The sequence below is a fragment of the Pteropus alecto genome, unplaced genomic scaffold (genome assembly GCF_000325575.1).
Source record: "Pteropus alecto unplaced genomic scaffold, ASM32557v1 scaffold92, whole genome shotgun sequence".
NCBI lineage: Eukaryota > Metazoa > Chordata > Mammalia > Chiroptera > Pteropodidae > Pteropus > Pteropus alecto.
This window is the reverse complement of record NW_006432447.1, coordinates 11,293,719-11,313,103: the sequence shown is the minus strand read 5'-3', so window position 1 is coordinate 11,313,103 and position 19,385 is coordinate 11,293,719. Positions and strand designations below refer to the sequence as shown.

At 34.8% G+C, this 19,385-nt stretch overlaps 1 protein-coding gene across 7 annotated transcripts in view; it reads left to right on the top strand.

The window, feature by feature from the left end:
- The window catches only part of TBC1D5 (TBC1 domain family member 5), a 468,533-nt gene that overhangs the window by 335,502 nt on the left and 113,646 nt on the right, over positions 1-19,385 (top strand). For all 7 annotated transcript variants that reach the window (XM_025043592.1, XM_015585816.2, XM_025043594.1 and 4 more), the window contains 2 exons: positions 2,839-2,981; positions 16,217-16,323. In XM_025043592.1, coding sequence (XP_024899360.1) covers positions 2,839-2,981; positions 16,217-16,323 — 250 coding nt within the window. The remainder of the gene's footprint in view (positions 1-2,838; positions 2,982-16,216; positions 16,324-19,385) is intronic.

Genomic DNA, 19,385 nt, shown 5'->3' with positions numbered 1-19,385 from the left:
GCAGGAAGTTTGCAAGAGAAATCTGAGCAATAACTGGGCATTTTGTTATGGAAGTAATAGGAATTTAAACTGTTTCTAAAAAATAGGCTGTTTTGTTCCTTTTTTTGCTTTTGACACACTGTGAGGAAACCAAAGATATGATTGTCCATTAGAAAATGAGAGGAATTTGAGCTTTGAGGAACGGGGAAAAGATAATATTGTATTCTAATCTGAGGTGTGTATTAACCTTCTTTATTTCCTTTTTTTGCTACTACAGCATGATGTCAACTTTTTGAAAAGTGATTTTTCTTTCTATAGGAGAAAGAAGAGAAAACACAAAATTTTCCCCCAACACTTAAGAAGGTGTTAAGTAAAAGCAATGCCTTCCAAGAAACAGCAGCAGTCAGTATTTTCTAAATGGGCTTATTCAAATAAGGAAAGTATTAAAATAACCTCTAAATGTGAAAGAGACAAGTTCAGGACACAGTACTATTTTGTAGGTAATGATGCTTGATTTTGTACTAACATCTAGATTTGAACCAGGAGAAATCAGTTAAATGTCAGCCAAAATTTGCCAGTTCATCAAACCAAGATAATGCTTATTTACTTATTTAGTTATATTTTTCAGCTTTACTGAGGTATAATGACAAATAGAAGTGAAAGATATTTAAAGCATACATTTTAAAGATTTGATGTAGGTGTGCACTGAAAGAATTCCTCCCATCTAGTTAATTAATACATATATCACCTCTGTCTTTCTGTCTTTCTGTCTTTCTGTCTTTCTTTCTTTCTTTCTTTCTGTCTTTCTGTCTTTCTGTCTTTCTGTCTTTCTGTCTTTCTGTCTTTCTGTCTTTCTTTCTTTCTGTCTTTCTTTTCTCTCTTTTTTTTTTTTGGTGAGAACAGTTAAGTTCTACTCTTAGCAAATTTTAATTATATAATACAGTGTTATCAAATATAGTCACCATCTTATACATTAGATCCTCATCAGTTTTTTACACTGATGAATTTTTCTTCTCGTTCTCTCAGTTGAATACCTGTGAATAACCACATTCTACATGTTTAGTGATTTACTAATAAAGATATAGTTACCAGTTTAAAGATCCTTTAAACAGGTGCCCAAAATGGTTTAATCTAGCTACTCTCGGTTTTGCCCATTCTCTGGATCCCTTAATACTCTTTGCAAGACCAGTTAATTCTTTGTAATTAAGAAGAGCACCTATTTGATTTAGAGATAGTTTTATACTCCTTAAACCAGTAAATATTAGCATTTGTGATTGGAAAGAATTAGAAGTGTGTAGGGGAACAATGTTTTTTTCCTAAGCTGCATAAATATAGGCATGTTAGACAAAAAGATATGTTTTGTTTTAGTCATCTCTCATATTAGCAGTGGAGTAAATTAAAAGATAGATAAAATCGTGAACAGTATAATAACATTTTTAAAAAGATAAATGTGACTTAGGCATTAGAATTTTTTCCTGAAAAAATGAGTAACTTAATTTCAAATGTAGTTGAAAATAAAATGTAATTATTCTGTTGATTAAGTTGATAATATGAATAAAAGAACTTCAGTATTTGGTCATATGGTTCCTAATAGACTGCGATGCATATGTATGATTATGCACTACTTTGTCACAGTTATGATTCTTCCTTAAATGTAATAATTCCTGAAGAAAGTATTTGATTTTTCTTTTTTTTTGGCCTCACTTTAACCCCACAGATGGTTATGTTTGGTTTTGAATTCTACAAAGTGGTAATATCTAATAACTAATTTTTTAACGGTTTCCTCTATTCTGTAGTATTTGGTGGTACTGGAACATTGGCATTATTGAATTTTTGCTATGTGCCAGAATCACACAGAATTCTAGCTGAAGTTCCTAGAGAAAGGTTTGTGTAAGGAAATTATAACTGTGTTATATGAAATTAGAAGTAAATGGCTAAAAACATATCAAAGTGAATTATTTTAATTTTCTTATAAGAATTAGATATAAATAGTGTTTGTTGAAAGTGTGAAGTGTTACTATTTAAGTATTTGATCATATGGTTATATAATTACATACATATATATATGTGTGTGTATATATATGTATGTGTATATATATGTATGTGTATATACATATATTGTATATATGTATATATATAAAATCATATACAAACCTCGTTCAGTATTCTTATGAGATGCTTATGCTTAGATATCCATTTTCCTGGCCTTAGAAGTGACTATATTTTGAAAAACACATCTAGAAACATTGCCTCGCTTATCAGGTATATCTAAAGTTAAAAATTAAGTATCACTCTGTGTTTCATTTAAAATAACTCTGCTTGACCCAAAAACATATAAATATCTACTATTTTTCCCTCATTTAATTTTAAAATGAATATTTTTTAAATAGTGAAGTGTGAGAAAGAAGTTTTCTATTTGGCTATAGTACTTTGTCATATGACCATTTGCAAACATCTAGTTAAAAAAGAAAATCAGTAGTGATAATAAAATTTAGGAAAATTATATTTTTTAACCATAACCTTACATATGTGGCAGACCACAATACATTTACTTTTCTCTTTGCCTTTTTGAGGTTTGCGATTTCTATTAAATAGAAAAGATTTCTACCCTTTTCAAATGTTGTACTTTTGTTTTATACATATAGAAATAAAGTTTAATGACATTGGCATAGTTATAAAATTACAAAATTCATTCGAAAGCTTAAAACTTAGATTTTACTTTATTATATTTTTGATATATAATATTTGCTCACTGTGATCAGTTAAAAATTATAATTTTTTCACAGAGGAAAAATGATTTCTCTCTTTATGTTACTCTGAAAAGTACTGTTTTCTGAATTTGGTTTTGTTTTTCTCCAGACGATGGGTACGGCTGCTGTTTGGACGAGAGTTCCCCCTGCAGGATCTCCTGGTGGTCTGGGATGCCTTGTTTGCAGATGGCCTCAGCCTGAGTTTAGTGGATTATATCTTCATAGCCATGTTACTCTACATCCGAGATGCTTGTAAGTGTTAATGACCTTGCCTACAATTCAAGTAGGTGATCCTGATTTTTTAAAATTTTTTTAATCTTTTAAATATACTTTGTCTTTTATTCTGAATTATCATGCCTACATTTTACGGGAGGCAGTACATTGAAGTTTCAAAGGAACATAGTAAATATCTTTTTTGTTAGTTAACCATGTACATATTGAGAGATGTGGGTGATTTTATCTTGAGAGAATTGGAATCTTCTTCAGAACCATTTTTCTAAAGACTTTACTCTTACTTTAATCTCCTCATTACACACATTTGTGAAATGCATATAGAAAAAGCCAGTATTTCAGATATGTTTAGAGCTCCACCTTCTGACAGGTAGGTAGTATTCAAGGATGTTTATCAGGAGATTTGAGCTGTTTTTATAGTATTAACAACTTGTCAATTTAAAAATATAAATATTACATTTAAAATTATTTTAGCTTCTCAGTTATATGTTGGCCAAATGTATTTCTCAATGGAGTGCCAAATGGTAACTGTATTCCATCTCATCTGATCTACTTTAGGGTGCTTGCCATAGCTGGAAAGCCAGTGCCTGTCCCTTTTGAATAGTCGGATAATCCTCAGCTTGAAGAAAATATCAGAGCATGTTTTAAATTTCAAAACAATCCTTTATTTCATTTTCCTTTTCAGAAAAATAATTACAGTTCACAAAACAATATTTGTAAACCAAAATATAATTAGGAAAGATTGCATAAAGTGATGACTAAGTAGGAAATAAAAAACTATCATGAGAGTAGGACTTTTTCAGAAGACTATAAACTATTTGGAGTCATTTATAATCTTGACTGTTAAATTGCTATGTGGCTCTCTTGTATTTATTCATTGAATACTAGTTGTGCCAGATGCTCTTGTTATGCCTCTGGTAACACTAATAATATTCTCTAAAATTTTAGATTATACTTTTTCAATTTCTCCAAAATTACTTGAATGAATAAATGACAGGAGTACCACATTTTATCCAAAAAGTGTGTTTTTTTTTCTGTGCCTTGAAGGTCAAATAGTTTGAGTTTTGACAGACAAAGTAAAAAGTACCTTCTTTCTGATTCAAAGTTAATCATATAAGAATGTGGAAATCATAAGAGGAAACATCTGGGAAGTAAAGAAGGATGTTTGAGTAGATTTTATGGATACTAGATTTTAGAATATTCAATACTAGTTTCCCATTTTAAAGTTGCAGAATTTTTTTTAATATCAGTAATTAAAAAAAAGGAATGAGAAACTTCTTATTTAAAAATGCTTTTGGATAATATTTTCACAAAATATTTCAAACTAAAGAATTATTAAAATTTATTTTGATTTTCTATAGTCTTAAAAATTATTTGCTCTTTTCTTAACTTTGGCATATCACAACTATATTTTTAATTTAATCATTCTGTTTCCTATGCTGAAATTTTAAAATTAATTTCATAAAACAGGCAAATTTTTGGCAGCTGAAGCTCTTACACATTTTTTAATCCCTCCATTGATGTTGTTATAAAACATATGAGCACATGTGGAAAAATGCAAGTCGTTTATTCATTTCAGTATTTAGTCCAATTTAATTTGCCTTTTTAAAACCATAGCAGTGGATGAGATCTTCTAAAACAGGATGACTATTTATTAGTATTTAAGGGGGACTGTCCCTGTCCCCAAGAAGCTTACCAACTCATAGGAAAGACTGATGTAATTAATTTCAAACTAACATATCCGCTGATGTGGTTGAGTTTTGGACAGATAGTTAGAAAGTTTAAAGGAGAGGCACTGAGCTCCCCTCTTGGCCAGCTGTGGGTGACTAGAGACAACGATGTAGATGTTGGCAAGCTAAATAAGGGGACTTGCATTCCTGGCAGCACGAATAAGTGGGAAACAGCTTAATGGAGGTTGTGTATATGTGCGTGTGCTAGAAGCTATTTGGTATTATTAGAATGAAAAGAGAGAGATAGACTAACGAGATAAACAGGAATGGGATCGTGGTAAAAGTCTTGATCCTGTAAGTGATAGTGAGCTATTGAAAGGTTCAAATCAGAACTGTGGTCAGTTTTATGTCACTCTGGCAGCAGTGTAAAATAGACTTGCAAAAGACAAGACTGGAACAATGAAATCGGATAAAAGGTTATGAGAGTAGTCCAGGGAGGGAAATAGTATATCGGAGAAATCTTTAAAACCAAAGTCAGCATGTCTTGGTGATTATGATGGGTGAGGGAGAACAGGAAGTCTAAAATGATCCCCAGCTTGGAGAGTTGAGTGACCCAGTAATATGTATAACTTGGATAGGAAATATAAGAAATGGTAGGTTTTAGGAATGGAAGTGATTGAGTTTTGGCTATACTGGAAGTGAGGTATCTGTAAGAAAGAATAACTTGAAGATTTGGGAAATAAAGGTCAATGTGAGTATCAAGGCTACATAATGTTTTACACGATTAATAGATATGTGTTAGTTAAACCCATAACAAGGGATGTGATCTCCCAAGAATAGGGTGACCATAGGTTCCAGTTCGTTTGGGACAGTCTCGGTTTCCACCTGCTATGCAAGAGTAGTAGTTATTAATACTGCCCACTCTCACTCTCAAAGACATCTCATTAGGATCATAAGAATTATGTGGTTAGCCTACCTATGGTCAGTGCTTACAGAAAAAGAACGTGGGCAAAGGTGGAACACTGTGTTTAACATCAGTGTTTAAGTTAGTTTTCAGGGTTAACACCACAGAAGGAAGAACTTGTGTTATAACCTCACAGAACTATATTATCTGAGCCAAGGAAGGTGACAGGGGTCAGGAATGCTGAGGTACAGTGAAGTAAGTCTGGAAAAGTCCCCGCAGATGTGGTTCTGTGGGATACCTTTGCCAGAATGGATATGATGGAGTGGTGGGGTAGAAGATGGATCCCAGTGGGTTAAAGGGAGCCTGGATAGTTAAAAATTACAATAGCATTGTCTACAGTTTTGTTGCTGGTGTAGTTTAATGTATGCATTACATTTTCAACTAAAAAGTCAACCCAATAAAGAAGATAGAACGTGGAGATAGCATATGTAGAGTAATCTTTAGAGAAAGTCAGTAGAGAAGAGAAGATAGATATAACTAGAGGTCAATGCAAGGGCAAGGAATGTTGATAGCTGTCTTTAGAATGAGACCAGGGCACCTTGGAGGTGGGGGAGAGCTGATGGAGAGGTTTACTTCTGAAACCAGTCTTAAGTTCCTCCTTCACCTGTCAGCACTATTTTTTCCCTCCTGTTCCATGGATAAGATCTATGAAAAGGTTAATTATCTTATAAATTATTGAAGTTTTTTACTTGTTTGTTATTTGTTCTTCATACCCCCACATACACCCCAACGAAGGACAGGATTTTTTCTGTCTTGGTTTTCCTACTGTGTCCTACCATCTAAAACAGCTCCCAGTGCAGAGTAATCTTCCTGACAAATATTCTTTTAGTGACATAATTGAAGAAATAAGGGCTCAGAGGTCAGGAGTCCTGTGGAAGACTAGCTGTGGAATAGGAATAAATACATGCTGATCCTGAAAGGAGGCAGGCACTAGGCAGATTTCAGAAGAAGACCAGTTTATAGGTGGAAAAGGTGGAAATTAGAGGAATTCCATGTCTGATAAACAAGCAAGCAAGATTGTCTGCTATGAATGGGTCAGGTTAATGTTAGGGGTTTGAAAGGAATGGCTGGGAAATGGCTGACCAAGAATTAGGACAAGCCTGATCTAGCTGTTGAGGATCCTACGGAGACAAGCAGTGGGCAGTGGCACCAGCCTTCAAGTTTATGTTTCTTCCTGGCCATGCTCACCAGTCCAGGCAAGATACAAAGGAGGAAGGTAATGATTCCAGCTTCAAGTTAGGCCCACATCCAAATGAATTAGGCATATCTGAAGGGAGGCAGGAGGGCAGAGGGTGTTGAATGCATTTTAAGAGAGTGGTTTAGGATGCAGAGGGAGGGAAACGTGGCCAGGGAAAAACTATGGGGAAATCAGTGTCAAGGAATTAGAGGTAGAGTATGAGAGCCAAAATCAGAGGTTATGGTCAAACAAGAAGACATGGAGCAGTTCTGGGTGGGACCAAAATGGATGATGTTATTAAAGGAGAAAGTAGGTCATTTAGGAGAGCAAGGAATTCTGAGGGAGCTGGGATTTTTGTTTGGTCCTCCGTGGACACTTCACCTAGAATCATGATAGAGAAAGATGTAGAAAGCAGCACAGTGAGTAAAGCAATGAAAGTTTCAAATAAATGTAGAAGAGTAACCAAGAAAACATCTTTTATTCAATTATTTATTCAAAGAATCAACCATTCAACCAGTATTTATGGAGTGCCTACTATTTGCCAGCTATCTTGGTGCACAGATGACAGCAATGAAGGGACTTGATGGAGGTATAGATAGATGGCATGAACTTCAGAGGAAGATAGGAAGCAATAGTTTGGAAACAGAGTCGGAGAGGCAAGGTGGTGCCCCTCACCACCACCACCACCACTGGAGGTTGCAGGGACAGCTGTGGCTCCAGGAAGGCTAAGCTCAGAGAGAAAGGCATTGGTTTTCAGAGAAAAGGATTGAGAGAGTGGGGAGTAGCAGGAAGCAGACACAGGACAAGATGGGCTAGAATATATGGGAGGGCAGTACTAATTAGATGAGCTTACATTGTAGGCCAAGGTCAAGAACTAGCGGAAGATGAACAATTTGCCAGCTTCAGCATTCCAAATGGAACATTGGTGTCAAGTTTTTATTCCATCGCAGTGGATTCTGACTCATGATGCCCTGCCTGTAGCATCCAGAGTGGTGATGGCTTTGGGCATTACATGTGTCCTTTTGGAGCTATAGGTAATATATTTGTAGCTCAAAGGATGATGTACTTTGAGAAACTCAGAGCCTTCCTTCAGTGACAGCATTCTTTACTTGGGTCCATACCTCCTAGGGGTTCAATGGCGGCTTTCAAAGGGCCTGTGATCATCCTGACACTGTGCAAAATACTGTACAGGTGTGTGTTTCCCTGGGTCAGGGGTATATAGGTCTCATCATCTTCCCAAAGGAATATCTATTTAAAAAATGGTTAAGATTCACTGTATTTAATCCTATATCCTGATTTTACAGGCACAGATAATGAGGCCTGTTATAGGTTGAATTATATTCTTCCAAAACATATATTGAAGTCCTAACCTCTAGTACCTCAGAATATGGCCTTATTTGTAAATAGGTGGTTGCAGATATAATTAGTTAAGGTGAGGTTGTACTGGAGTAGGGCAGGCCCTGACTGAAATATGACTGAGAACATGGAAAATAACACCATATGAAAACAGAGGCAAAGATTGCAGTGATTCATCTACAAGCCAAGAAATGACAAGGATTTCCAGCTGTCACCAAAGGCTAGGAGAAAGTCATAGAACAGATTCTCCCTAGAGCCGTCAGAAGAAACAGCCCTGCCACAAGAAGCTAAAAGAGAAAAAGAAGGATTCTTCCCTACAGGTTGGAGAGGGAGCATGGCCCTGACAGCACCTTGGTTTTAGACTTCTAGCCTCCAGAACTGTTAGACAACAAATTCCTTTTGTTGTAACCATCCAGTTTTGGATACTTTGTTACAGCAGCCCTAGCAAACTAATACAATGCCCTGACAGTAAAGTAGTTTAAAACAATCACACTCTGTGGGTAGATCTAAGTGCCTCTACTCAGTTCTTATTTACCCACTTCACTGCTGTCAGCACCTGATGTTTAATTTTTAACAAAAGCGTTAAGATTTTCTTAATATCCCTTGAACAAAGCTCTTATTATCTTTGAAAGCAATTCAGTGAGGCAGGTATAATATTCAACTGCTTAATAGATTTCTTACAAACACTGTGTTCTTGATGAGATTTCAGAGACTGAGCCCAGTCTCCAAGTTTAGAAGTTAGGGAAACCAGCTCAGGGCCACGTGACTGTTGACAAGCCGACTGGTTCTCACATTACCTTTTCTATTCCTCAAGCTCTACCTTGATCTTATTAAGTAAAAGTGAAATTCACATTGGAAAAAAATAACACTACGAACATTATCTATACAGATTTTAACTTTGCAGTGATGGTCAAATGGCTGTTTTTGAAAAACTTTTGCTTTACTAAAGGTACACAGTATCCATTTCTAAAGAGAATTATTCCCTAACATTTTAATCAAACCATAAACATCTTTACTCCCTTATGTGTTATAAGAAGTGCTTTTTGGATTCTTTGCCAGATTATATGGATTAAGATTATATCCAAAAGGATAAACGTTAAGACATAAGAAAATATTATAAGCCATGACTCCTATAGTTTATTAATAGCCATACTCTCATCACATGATTTTTTTTTTACTGACTTATTTCATACTATAAGTCACTCTTGTTCCCCCTTTTCCCCTGGCTCTATCTAAATCGTGCTTCTATTTTCAGACCTAAGTCAAGGTAGCTTTTTCCTAAACTCTCCCCAGTTATTCTAGCCCTCATTGATCTCTCACTTTTGCAGTCCTGTAAGATTTTAATCAATACCACTCAACATAGCACTTGATCATATTCTATCTTATTTGTTCCTTATTGTTGCATGTTAGTCCCATCTTCTCAACTAGATTGCAGGCTCCTCAGGACCAGAACCACCTTTTATAGTTCTTCCCTATCTCAGAGCATCTGAAGTTCTGCATGTGTTCAGGTAGTATTTGGAGTGATCTCAGACAAAGGGTACTCTAGACACCTTGGGGCGGGACATGGATTTGTGTGCAGAAATGGCTAAGGATAGGTGCCCAAAAACTCTTAGAATATCAACTCAAGTGAATAATGATTTTTTTAAATACACTTTTCTACATGACTTTTTAAAGAAAGCATTGTCTACTTTTTAAATTAAGCATCTAAAATTTTTCACATTTTTATTGATTTAAATTTTTATTTTTTCAACTAGGATCAAGGAAAAACATTTTCTCTCATTACAGTGTAACATACCTTCTATTTTTCTTATGAATTGTGTTAATACTTAAACACTATAATCAAATTCATTTAACTGTAGATTTTTCTAATCAGAAATTATCTCTCAAATATTAATCTCTTTTAATTTACTTTCTCCCTGAACACTTTGTAAATGGAAAAATTTCCTTCTTGGCACTTCTACCTACTTCCCAATTTGTTTTTTCAGCCAGCATAAACATATTACAAAACTATAATTTTCCTCAGTTTTCTGTAAAGATCTCTCTCCTTAGCCATTTCTTAACCTAGCCTGGTGTGACAATTGTGACTTCTTCATGGTATAAAACATTGTTCTTTTTTATTTCATTTTAGATCTCTGCTTTTCAACCACTACCTGTCTATCTGCCAGTGTTTCCATCACTCTAGAATTCCTCTTTCTCTGTTTTCTCATTAAGAGCATTTTCAACGTTATACTGATGTCAAAATGCAGTTTGTTTCAACTACGATTGAATTTACATGTCTTTTCTGGAAAAGCTTTACTCAACCTCAGGGACTAGAAACAAAGACTCTCTTAAATCACAGGGTAATGTGTCACAGAGGTTTTCTCAAAGCATAAATTGGTGGTCTTATTTTTGTAGGAGTGTCTAAGCAGTTCCTGACTGCCAGCTCTCTTCCCTCTCAGACATTAAACATTTCCAGTCGTTTTTATGACCATCTCAGATGTGGATATTATTGTACCCTTTGAGTTACAAATACCATTTATATTTATATTTTAGTTTAAATATCTTATAAAATTTCACTGACATAGGCTAGTATACCATAGTAGCACATCATTGTTTTTTAATGTCTAGATTTTTTATTCTTTTATTTTTTAGAGACTTTATATTTTAGAGAATTTTTAGATTCACAGCAAAATTGAGCAAAAAGTACAGAGTTCTCTTCTATCCCCACCCCTACATACACACAGCTAACCTCACTGTCAGCATCCTTCACTGCAGTATAAAATTTGTTACAGTTGATGAACCTGCACTGATACATCGTGATCACCCAAAGTCCACCTTGTGGTTCATTCTGTGCATTCAGACAAATGTATAATGACATGTATCCATCATTGTAGTCTCACACAGAGTAGTGTTCCTGCCCTAAAATCCTCTGTGTTCTGTTTATTCTTTCCTCCCCTCTAACCTGCAACAACCTGGGACAACCACTTATCTTTTTATTGTCTCCATAGTTTTATTTTTTTAAGACTGTCATATAGTTGAAATCATACATTATGTAACCTTTTCAGATTAACTTCCTTCACTTAGTACTATGCATTTAAGTTTTCTCCATGTCTTTTCAGGGCTTGATTGCTCATTTCTTTTTAGCACTGAATAGTATTTCATTATCTGAATGTACCACAATTTATCCATTCACCTACTGAAGGACATCTTGGTTGCTTCCAAGTTTTGGCAACTTTTGGAGGATATGCTCTACCAAAATGGGAAAGTAAAACAAAAAAGAGAGTAATCTGGGTTTTCTAGGAAATAAGGGTATAACACTTGGAAGAGGTAAAAGGCGTCCCCAAGATGAAGGAGCAGGCCAAAGGCCTCATGAGAAATTTCTTCAAAAAAAAAACCCAGAAATAGACAAAATATTTAAAATTTTGAAAAGTGTTGAAAGGAGATTTATAGGACTGGGAGAGCATTTAAGGTTAAATTAGTGTTAAATACATACACAAGACAAATGAAAAACAAGATAGTTATAAACTCCAGGAAAAAACTGAAACTATGCAAGAAAGGAAAGTAGTCACGATATACTGTAATGCTCAGCTGTGCTAACATTTGCCTAGTTGTAAAAATGAAAACTCTAAAAATTGATCTAACTAAAATATGATGTAACTTCATGGGGGAAGAGACAAAGAATTCGTGTGTGATGTGGAGGTTGACGGAGGGTTGGGTTTCACTGCTAAGGACAAGTTAAAGCTTTGTCTTCTTGAGTGGACAGTTAGTAGATAACATTTAAAATGAGAGCTAGTAACATTAGCATGTTTTTTTATTTCCTCAATATAGAAGATAAAAATTTTTTTTAATCAGCTGAAACGAAGCAAATGCTTCTGGGGAGTGGGAAATAGGGGGTAGGAGATAGCAAGTGCTATTTTTATAACCAGACTTATAGAATGATTTGACTCCTTAAACTAAATACATGGATGACTTTCATAAAAATAAAAACTATGTTTAAAACATCCACAAAGAAATAATTATAAGTTGCTATATCCTTTAAGTAGCCTTATTATGTAAATTTGTTAATATTTTTACTAAGTCTTATTGTCTGCTATTGCTTTTCTGTTTCCCATAAGCACACACTCCCCAAATTTAAACACGTAAAAGACCTATTCATTTTTCCAGCAGTTTCTGCCCACTATATATATCCCTCTGCCCATTCCTCTCTTCAGGTAGTCATCTCTCCTCTGTAGTATCACCAGGAACTTTACCTGGCCCCCTGCCTCTTGTCCCTCTTTTCCTCCCTCTCACTATCCCCCTGTGCCAGCGTCATTCTTCCTGAGAAACAGATCTGATCACATGACTTACAGTTCTTCAGTGAATGCTAACGAATACAGAGTAAAATCTAAACTCCATCCTCTACATATATGCAAAACCCCCCACCTACTTTTCGCCCTCCAGGTCTCCATTTCTCTTTAGTGCCCCGCGGTAGGAGCCACTCAGTGTCCTGCCTCCATGTGCTTCCACATGCTGTTGGCTGACACCCTCAGCAGCCTCACAGACTTCCACTCTAGGAGTTGTCTCAGCCCTTTGTATGTGCCATTGTCATTAGCTCTGTCCTATGTTGCGATTATTCTTATGCTTCTCTTCCACTGGAATATGAACAGGAAGTTGAAATTGTGTCTTATTTCTCGTTAGGTCCTTAGGACTTAACTCAGTGTATGGAACAAAATAGTTATATAATAAATGTTCATTAAATGAGTGAATACAAAAGTCTAACAAAAAGAAAGGGATATTGTCAGGATACTGAATATTTTCTGTACTTCGACTGTTTCTACTGGCAAATTTATATTTTTGAGTATGGCATTAAAAATCACTAAGCACAATGAAATAAAATGTGCCTACATATCTGTATTCAAATTAACTAACAAACATATAAATAAATAACCTGACCTATAGTTTTTCTTCATTTGGATTAAAAATTAAGAAAGGCAGAAACTATGAATCAGGCTTACTGTTTCTTTCCTAAATCTCAATACACACTAATTTTTTCAGACTTCATTTCCATTACATTTTACAAATATGGAAATAGAATTTGGGGCCGCATTCCGAGCACATTCCTACAGTTATTACATTAATGGCAATAACTTGCTTTAAAATACTTAAAATTTTTTGCACTGTATCATCTATTTCCTTAATGGTTAATGAGATAGAGATGTAGAGAAAACTCAAGACTGTGCAGTTAACTGATTTGCTTCAGATTTCATAGCTACTATCAGTGGTGCTCTGGAGCTGACATGCTGCAATTCTGACTTTTCTAATACCGAGTTCTTTCTCCAGTGTTCACACCCAGCCACCAGCAGCCCTGCCCCTGGTGCTTGCTTACTTACCGCCTTTCAGTTGCAGCACTGTATGTTTAAAGGTGTAAATCTTGAGTAGAGATCTCTTGTGTTTTTTGATCTCCGATTAAAATAAATTCTGTTTAAAGTTTATTAAGCTTGAAAAGCAATGAGAATAGCAATTTTAAAAGTCTTTTTCTAGACAAAGAGTGGACTACTCTGAATTTGAGATTGTCCTCTTTCTAAAACTTCAGTTGAAAAGTCTCATATTATTTTGTACAAAAGCTACTAGAGAAATAAGAACCATTCCATTTTTTATTTTTCAGAAGAGTGTGTGGTTTTGAAAGTGGTTATTGCAGTGATTGATGGTGCTCAGAGAGACCATTGTCACAGTGGCAGTTGGGGAGGAAAACCTAGAAGGACAAAATCTTATGAGGGACTTAAACACTAGATGAAAATCACTCTGTATGGAGAAGGATATAACCCTGTTTTATACTTGGCTTTCTCTAAGATTTTAAAGAATAAACATTTTGTCATTTTTATTTATGATTTACTCCCTAACCCCACCTAGTTTTCTGGTCTATTTGAAATCCATTTTGTATGTTGCCTTTTTATAACTGGGAATATTAAATAGTAAGGGTATTTAAATAGTTGAGAACACTAAATGTAGTAATAATGTATTTTTTCCTGCATGTAGTAGGCCTACAACAAATTTTTTTTTTTTCAGAGTACATTGCATTTATCGAATGCTTTCTGTGTTACCTTGCAGGACACGTGCGTCCACATTGGCTTTCTTATCAGGGAGAGGTATAATAAATTATGTTAAAGCCTTGATGTAAAGTTTTCTTTTTTTTGTTGTTAGCCCATTTTTGTTTTATAGTTAATCCATGATTATTCGTTTTATATGATATTTTGGTAGCTAAATACAAGAATTTACAGATATTTCTAAATATGTACTATACCTGGCCTTATACACCAAGGGCTGTGTGATTTGGTCAAATGAGTTAACCTTTACAAGTATCAGTTTTTCATTTGTAAAACAGGGATAGTAATTGTATCTTATAAGAAGATTGTCATAGAAACTGTATGAGATAATGCAGGTAAAATTCTACATATGATTTTTGTATTGAATGGGGTAGGCAGATAATTTTTTTTAGATCAGAAAGTTGTTTTCCAATGACTAAACTTGAGCTCAGAGAGGTTACTTTTAACAGGTTTTGATGAGCTGCTATAAATCAGTCACACAGATTATGTCATTTAATCTTTGAGCAACTTTTTATGAAATATTCAAATGATGTCCCAGGATTCAAACCCACATCTTTGAATCCCAAGCCAAGAACCATTTCCACAAAACTCTCCTGCCTCTCTTACAAAAAACTCTTCCTTGGTCAGTTACTAATATATAATCATAGCATTTGAGAGAATAACTTTCCAAGTTATGAAATATGAGTTGATTACCTAAATTTTATTTATTTGTTAGATCTCATAGGAGGACTATACATGAAAACATTATACTATTCTCAATATCCTAGCTTTTTGAATTCTAGAGAAAAAAGGACAACAGGTAACTGAGTTTGAATGTGACAAAATGAATGAATAAGAAGAGTCTGAACAGATATAGAAAGAGTAGGATAAGTGAGCGCCTTACAAATGAAAGCAGATGTATGAAATTACAAGCTGTCAGATCAGCAACGGAAATGAAGATGATAAAGTGATTCCTTACATAGATTATAATTATTCATTTTGCCCAGTCCTGTCTCCTTTCTCCATAATGTAATGGGCAGAGGGAGGGGTAGGAAGCTATAGCGTGACATGGTGTTTCCAACAGAGGAAGGAAAAGAAATTTAAGAATTAACAGTATTTCTGGTCACAAACAATTGTTTCTGATTTGTGTTGTCCACAGTTGTTTTCCTATCAAATATTTTTCAACTAACTACTCTGATTAATAAAAAGGGCTCTGTTACAGCCACAGGAAGTTCTAACTGTAAAGTTCCTTCACAATCAGTGCTGTGGAGTCACTCAGTGCGGCTTACAAAACAAGTATCATTAATGGGCCCAACAGTGACAGCAGTGGCAGATAAATTGCCAAGAAATGAAATAGTTTACATAGACCTGCCTGAAAAGATGTTTTTAGTAATTGTGCCCATAATTAGGTTAATATAAAAAAAAAATTAAATGACAGTCTAAGGCACACAGTTGGGCTTATCTATGAAAATTTTTGACATTTTTCATCCAAGAAATGCTGCATAGATATTTTCCCATTTTTTTTACTTTTAGAAAAACAAATAACTGGAAGAAATTGCATTTTTTAAATTTTGATTTATGTAATATTTATATATACAAAAGAATATATGTAACATGTAAGTTATGAAGTATAATCAGGGTAAATATTATTTTATGAAAATTTTAAACTAGTTTTTCCCTTTCCTAAGATTTTTGTTCGAATTCCTAAGCAGCAAAACTGGAGACATTTAAATACAGCCATATAAATGGCAGTAAATATGCATGCTTATAAGTTTATTTATATTGCAAACATGCACACATATCTATATCCGAGGCTCTTCCTTCCAACAGCCCCTAAGGATAAGTGCTAGTATATTAGACTGCAGCTAACAGTACAGTGTGTTACTTCAAAGGCCATTTGGTAAAGATTCCTTCTCCCTGTTTCCTTTTATCAAATCAATTGAGTTATTGGTTTGCTTTCTCTGAGTCTCAGTTATTTTTTTATTCTCAGTGATACAAACATCTTAAGAAGCATTGCTTCTGAATTATTTTTTTTCCTTCTTATTTAGTGATCTCTAGTAACTACCAGACCTGTCTTGGCCTTCTGATGCATTATCCACGAATTGGGGATATACACTCACTGATCCTTAAGGCTCTGTTCCTTCGAGATCCAAAGGTAAGCTTTCCCAGGAGGATATGTACAATTTTTAAAGTTGGGTAAAAAATTGGTTTTTATGTATGACTCCAAGAATTCCTAATAGGGAATATGTCTAATGGCAGATGAAGGGCCTAATGCAAGTGTTTGCCTAGAATTGTAGGCCAAAACTCACATACCTCAGTGGCCAGCAAATCAGCAGGCAAATTAAGTGGACATTACCATAAGAAACTGGAGCACATGTCTCTTGTCCCTCAGAAGGTAGTTCTGGCCTCCTGCCTTCCTCAGAACTCAGGGAAGTAGATGAGCAACTGCTTCTCTTTATAACCACACTTCATTATCATTGGAACCCCTCACAGGGACCAACTTAGCCTTGGGGGCCATGTGAAGACCAAGACATTAGAGCTATAAAAAAAAGACCAGTTCTATATCAGTTTATGATACAATGAAATACTAAATTATTTCATAATTTGTGGGTAAAGAGTAACCTCATAAAATAAACAGACTTTAATGCTGATTTCTCTAGTTGAACTTAAAGCAAGTCACCAAAATTTTCTTTACACTTCAGAGAAAAAGTGTGCTCTTTTACAACTAATGTTATATTTCTTGAAAATAAGAACATTTAATGATCTAAAAAAATCTGTGAATTCTTGATGCGTTTGAGCCAAACAAAAATATTGGATGAAATATAAGGGAGAAAGCTTCAAACACGAGTACGAGAATGCCAGGCATTGGGTGGTAATCCCAGCCTTTGGCTTTTTGGCAGCACTCCCAATAGTCATGTTGGCAGTTGTCGAGCTGTCTTTGAGTCAGTCTGTCTGTGGTTTCCATTGCCAAAGCCATGTCTGATCGACTTGTGCCTCCATGTTCAACGTAAATTTTGATTCTAAAGGGTTTCTGCCTTCTCCTCAGTTAATGACTTCAACATTTGAGTATATTTTCTGTTTATTTTTTGATTTAAAAGAACTTTTTTCCTTAAAACTATATCCATTTCTATAGAAATACATAATTTTATATTATTTCTCTTACACAAAATTTTGTAAAGTATCAGAAATATAATCTATTGTTTCTCTGACACATAAGGTATCATTATTTTTATTCTGGTAAGGTTCAGGAGTCTTACTAGGAAAACAAAAAATCCCATATTTATTTTTTATGTATATATGTATATGTAAGTCATGTAAGTACATATTTTTCATAAAAACTAACCAAGATTATGAAATATCAATAGAAGAAATAAAGAATGAGGTTGCTGGTCAGTGAGTTTTGGTCTACAAACTTAAATTCTGTCAGCTCAGCATTAAGAATTCTTAGAGTCATACAGAGTGGGGGAAAAAATGCTAAAATAACTATTTGAATTCTCTATTTGTGTGATTTGTTTGGTTTCACTAAAGGGAAAAATGAATATGTGATCTAAACCTATCGATCTTGGTAATTTTTCCCTAGCTAATTATGGTTGATCTTACTATGAATTATTCACTCTTCTATTTGCAGAATCCTATACACTAAATCTGTCAATGTTATTAGTGGAATCTATGATTTTAATAGAGTACTTTTTATCTCGATAATGTAGCGTACATAATATATGAGTACAGTGAGGCCAATTCTATAAACATTTAAAAAATATATTCTCTAAGGTTTAAAAGAAAAAAATAATTAATGGCATAAGTATCTTTAAAAAAAAGATATTCCCCCACTTTTACATTCAGGATCTTACTAAGTAAAAACATGATTAATATAATGGTCCAAAATGTAGAACTTTAAACTGATATTCCTGAGACATGAGAAATTAGACAGGCATCTAAGGAATAAAAAGAACAAATTAATCAAAAATGACTCACAAATATAGAGGACAATTTGATGACAGACAGAGGGGAGGGGGAGTTGGGAGAATGGGGTGAAGGGTTAAAGAAGTACAAATTAGTAGCTGATGGATAGTCATGGGGATACGGAACACAGCACAGGGAATGCAGTTAGCATTAATGTATTGGCTAGGTGGAAAACCAAAGGAGAAAAGGAGCAATTAGGGGGATCATTTTATAAACTATATAAATGTCTAACCAATGTACTGTATACTTGAAACTAATTAGATAGATAGATAGATAGATAGATAGATAGATAGATAGATGAAAGAAATTGGACAGGAAGAGGAGGGAGTCATCTAAAATGCACATGAAAACATGTTTAACTTTCTCTTCAGAGCAAATTCATGGAATGATGATATCCACGGGAAAAATTAAGAAAGCTATATATTGTTAAGGGGCTTTCAGATTGCTAGCCCAACAAGGTGATAGTTTTAGTTGAGTATATATAATGGCAGACCCATTGACATTATTTAGTAAACGTCAAATGATAACTAAGGCCACTTGGCTTGTGTGCTGGTTATAGGTGCATCACAGTATAATGTCCTGCAAGGAGCCTGAGTTAGGAAGTAAGACATCGGGCAAATCCTGACTCTGTCACCAACCATCCTTGCGTTTCGGGGAAACTCATGTTTGCTGAGTCTTGGTCTTTTGTGGTTGAAATTAATTGTCTCTAATGACCTGTCCATAAAGAACTGACTTCTAATGATCTAAGATTTAGTCCAGTGCTACAATGATATGGATTTTAAAAAAGCAAGTTTATACATATTGTAGAAATCCACAAGTGTTATCAGAGTTTTTATTCTATTTGGCCTATTCGGTTTCAGAATTAATGTCTATTACAAAGTCATAAAGGAGGCCATTTACACTGAGGGGAAAAAAAGAAAGGGAAAGGTGATGCTACTACCCCACCCATATCCTCTAAAAGTCCAGATATCAGAGTATTTTAAGTGTTTTCTATTATTAGCAGCAATGGAACACTTAAAATACTTGAATCATTCTTGATTCAAGTAGATCAGAGTATGGAAGGGTGACGTCCAGTCAGCAGTCTGCCTTTGAGATCTGTCTGCTCACTGGGTAGAGGCACCATGGAAATGCAGCCCCTGGAAAAAAGAGAAGCCATAGAAGGGGTGAGGTCTGTGTGTCCCTCACTGCTCTGGGATTCCATGGTCTCCCTGCTCCTGTGTACCTGGACCCTCAGTGCATCCCTGTCCCCTATTA